At 43.3% G+C, this 4591-nt stretch overlaps 1 protein-coding gene across 1 annotated transcript; it reads right to left on the bottom strand.

Annotated features, from left to right (window-relative positions):
• Nucleotides 1-1101: 1101 nt before the first annotated feature.
• On the bottom strand, nucleotides 1102-2508 carry LOC130472552 (uncharacterized). Its single transcript, XM_056843884.1, has 2 exons — nucleotides 2375-2508; nucleotides 1102-2242 (listed from the first exon to the last, which is right to left on the bottom strand). The coding sequence occupies exons 1-2, from the start codon at nucleotides 2453-2455 to the stop codon at nucleotides 1298-1300; spliced, it is 1026 nt and encodes a 341-aa protein (XP_056699862.1). The 5' UTR covers nucleotides 2456-2508; the 3' UTR covers nucleotides 1102-1297.
• Nucleotides 2509-4591: the final 2083 nt, after the last annotated feature.

Genomic DNA, 4591 nt, shown 5'->3' with positions numbered 1-4591 from the left:
TTGGCCTTTTGAAGCATGGGGACTTGACGTGGTTGGTCCAATTACACCAAAGTCGTCTGCGGGTCAAGCATATATCTTAGCAGCAACTGATTATTTCTCTAAGTGGGCGGAGGCCATTCCTCTTCGCGAGGTCAAGAAAGAAAATGTCGTCGACTTCATTCGTACCCACATCATTTACAGGTACGGTATACCTCGACGGATCATCACTGACAATGGGAAGCCATTCTTCAACACATTGATGACAAGTCTTTGTGAGAAGTTTAAATTCACGCAGCATAAATCGTCCATGTACAACGCTCCTGCAAATGGCCTAGCGGAAGCCTTCAATAAAACACTTTGTAAATTGTTGAGCAAAGTTGTTTCAAAATCAAAACGCGACTGGCATGAAAGGATAGGGGAAGCTCTTTTGGCTTACAGGACGTCATACAAAACAGCAACACAATCAACCCCATACGCTTTGGTGTATGGTGTCGAATCTATTTTGCCTTTGGAACTTCAAATTCCATCATTGCGAGTAGCTATTCAAGAAGGGTTGACTAAGGATGATAATGACAAACTTCGTCTAGCAGAGTTAGAGGCACTTGACGAGAAAAGACTGCAGGCACAACAGAAATCGGAATGCTATCAGGCTCGTCTGTCACGCGCATTCAACAAGAAAGTTCGACCTCGCTCTTTTCAAGTGGGGGACATAGTTCTAGCAGTGAGACGACCTATCATTACTTCACGTAAGACTGGAAGTAAATTCACTTCAAAATGGGATGGTCCATATGTTGTGCAAGAGGTATACACTAATGGGGCTTACAAAATCGTTGACGCAGAAGGACTACGCGTGGGGCCTATCAACGACAAGTTTCTAAAGCGGTACTACTCATGAAAAGTGGAATCTTTGTAAACTCCTAAGTAAGAGGATAAACTGCTCGCCCAAAAGAAACAAAAAAAAAAAAAGAAAAAAAAAAAGAGATGGGTGTTGAACTACGTTGGCTTGATCTTGTAAAGTAAATCATCAATTATTTTGCAAGTACGTAGGCAGCTTGAGTAACAAAAAAAAACTATTCAAGTGCAGCCACACCAAAAAAAAAAAATCACAAACATTACTACACTCCTGGCCCGCAAGAGTCTAAACTGTGAACGGCAAAATAATTATTCATTACTACACTCCTGGCCCGCAAGAGTCTAAAACTGTGAACGGCAAAATAATAAACAAAATATGTTCATGTGATAAGTATGAGTAATGACAAGTATTTAGACAATACATCAGACAAAAAGAAAGGAAAGCAAATAAAAAAAAGATACGCCTTCACTCCATCCACTCATAGGGCTTAATCATGGATTGAAGCTCTTGTAGGTGCGTCTTCTGTTCTTCGAGTTGAGAGATCTCTTCAGCACTCACAAAAGGCGTTGATTCCAATTCGTCAAGACTTTGCTTCGCAACCTTTACTTGATCCTCAAGAGATGCCAAAGATGTACCACTAGTCGCCAAGTCACCTACCAAGTAACTCTTGATCTCACGAGCTTCCTTCAATTCAACTTCAAGACTGTTTATCTTCTTCGTGATCGCGACATCCTGTTCCTCCAGCTGTTTCTGCCTTTCCCGTGCCTCGGCAAAGTCAGACTCGACTTGTCTAATCACCTCAGCTTGGGCGTGTATCTCACGCTCCACCTGGTCAGATCTCTGTCGCTTCGCTGCAGCCTCTTCCAACGCAAGATAAGACTTGACAGACCAAACATAGGAGTCTACCTTGCGTTTCAACAAACTTGGATCACCTCTAAGTTGTTGGATTCCCTTATACACCATGGAAGCTTCTTCATATCTTTGGGTAACCTCGAGAAAGGGTGTGCTCTGCAATAGGCGTAAATATTCTGCACCTATCAGTTTTACTGCATTATTGAAGATAGTAGAAGAATTTGGACCCGGACGAAAAGAACTAACAGACATGGCATGGGTATGAACAGTCTTCGATACATGATTAGAGACATTCACGGGAGAAGGTCGAACGCCCAAAGCCTTAGAAGCAACTTCAAGAGAGTTAGGGCCGTCGACTGATTGTTGACTTTTGGGGGAAGATGATAAGTTGACATTCGAATTCATCTGCGCCGAGCCTAGGGGAGCCAAGTCCTTTATGACAGTCAACCCTTTCCCTTTTCCAGGAGTTGATCTAGGGAGAAACGGGTCGTCACCCTGTGCAAACAGATAGTCAGTCGCAGTATTCCCTATATCAACTTCCAAGTCGAGATCACCGTCCTGCAAGTTAAAAATAAATAAATTGAGGGACGATTATTTTGTTTGGTTGATAGGGTGTTACTTTCTTTACAAGATATGCTAGACAGAAATGTTAAGGAAAAATCTGACAGTAAGTAAATAAGAAGTACTCACTATTTCAAGGTTGGATGGTACAACGGATGATTCGGGAACGTCCAAGAAAAACCTATCAGCGCCCAAGTCGTCGACGTCCATACTTAAGTCATCAGAGTTTTGTCTTACCCTTCGTCTGTGTTTGAAGTCGACATCAGACTCGGCATCGCTAGCAGTCTTATCATTGTTGTCAAGTCCAATCAACGGGCGTTGAGCACTGTCTATTCTGGAAGAACGTCGTTTACGACTGTCGTCAGTCCCCTCCGGATGCATGACATCACTTCTTTGACGAAGTACCCCTTTCTCGTTACCTTGACATTGTTTAGACTTGGACGTGTCAGACACTGCACCCGAACAAAGAACATCAACACCTTTTCTCAAATCGCCTATACTTATTGTAGGCCACACCTTTTTGAACTCAGGTGTCACCAATTCCTTCCAATTGAGAGACTGACTTGGGGTGAATACTCGAGATCGACTGTCTTTGAAGAGTATGATTGACCAATACCTCAATGCCTCATAGTAAGTTACACTTCGCTCGTCCACACCACGACGAAGTACACCTGTGATCTCTTGACAAAAACCGAATTGTCTACCAAATCGATGAGGGGAATATGGTTCAACATAAAAATGACCATCATGAGATTCACGGCGCAAAACAAGATAACTTGAGCGAAGAGCCATCATGTAACTAAACTTCACTTTATCTAAGTTACCATCGTCAAACAAACGCTCATTCCTATTTTTGTTCAACATCATGCAACCCACATTCATTTTCGCCCCACCATGTATAAGAGTGCGTGCATCACCGTCATTGAAATATTTTGACCCCTGCGCCCCTGAATATATGACCATTAAAGGCCCGAATGGAACAGGATCAGCATCGTGATGAGTGTTGAAATAATATGCAAGCCAAGCATAGAGATAATGAGCTGGGAAGAAAGTCTTGGAATAGGAGGGCTTCGAATTGCTTGAAATGCTATTTAAACCACGGTAAATGCTGGTAAGCACAGGCACCGCAAGACTAAACGTCTCACCTCGCGCCATCAGAGTAGCAGTCTCAAAGGTTCCCGGTCTAATCAGCCTGTCCTCAGACTGAGGAAGCACAAATGTACACAACCAGCACGATAAAAAGGCTCCAACATAAGTGATTGCTCTCCTGTTAGCGCCAACAACTCCAAGAGATTCAAACAAGTCATTTTCTTCTTGTGACCAAGATATTGGTTGAGCTTCAATGTTCACATCAGGGTTGTTAGTAACCTTCGGGCGACTCTCGGTATACCTTCGTCTTTTAAGAGGGACTTTGTGAATCCTTTCCCTTTTGCACCAAAAGTCAATCCATAACTGAGCGGTAACCCCTTTCTTTGACTTAGGATCCTTTGCAAGTCGATGATAGACTGTAAAGAGAATTACGCAAGCTTGAGATATTTGTCGATTACCATTCTCATCTCGCGCTCCAAGCATATGATAATCAGGGATCGTCTCATCATATATTCCTCCAAGAATGGGCAACCCCCCAAGCTTATAAATATCCCATAGAGAAACGGACCATTCCCCGGTCATGGTATGGAGTGTGTTTGTAGTGGGGCTCCAGCTCTCACAAAAAGCACGGATAATGTTGGGGTCTTTATCGTATAAACAAAGAGAAGCCTGAACTGCCTTGTACACTGAGCAAACACGAAGAATGTCTCCAAAGCGGGATAATACATCTTCTGTCCACTCCCACCAGCCAGGAAGAAAAGATGCCTCGCCAGAGACCCTTAAATTTTTGGACTTCCAGCCCACTGAACCCGAAAGAATACGACGACCAAGCATTGGAGACAAGGCATCTAGTTGATACCTATCAGGGAGAGTGCTTTTGAGAACATAAAAAGGGGGATCACTAGAAGTTCCTGGAGTCACTTGGATCGCCATCTCACTGCGAAAGATTGACTGATCAAGAGATGCTCTCATGCTGCCAGTAGGGCGCCGAAGTGACCTTTGAATGATAAAATGGGTTCCAGTTTTTGGATCATCTTCCTCAGCGTCTCTAATCGAAAGATGAATGTCATCACCTTTCTTGAACTCTGAAAGATATACCATTCCTGCAATGACAACAAGAAAGGATGAGAAAGAATCAAACGGGATTGACAAACAAAAAAACTTGGTTGCTAATGACATTAGGCGGTCTTCAAACGGATCATCTGAGGATGACAGGTTCACTGTGCAAACACGATGACCTGACACCCCTGATGGGTT

Source organism: Spinacia oleracea, chromosome 4, assembly GCF_020520425.1.
Source record: "Spinacia oleracea cultivar Varoflay chromosome 4, BTI_SOV_V1, whole genome shotgun sequence".
NCBI classification, from domain to species: Eukaryota; Viridiplantae; Streptophyta; class Magnoliopsida; order Caryophyllales; family Amaranthaceae; genus Spinacia; species Spinacia oleracea.
The sequence above is the reverse complement of the archived record's forward strand: the minus strand, read 5'-3'. Positions and strand labels throughout refer to the sequence as shown.

What these genes read in the sequence shown, in the direction of transcription:
- LOC130472552 (XM_056843884.1), bottom strand. Translation starts at nt 2,455, where the DNA reads ATGGACGTCGACGACTTGGGCGCTGATAGGTTTTTCTTGGACGTTCCC. An exon ending in TACCATCCAACCTTGAAATA is followed by an intron (nt 2,243 to 2,374) that starts GTGAGTACTTCT and finishes TTTAACTTGCAG; the next exon opens with GACGGTGATCTCGACTTGGA.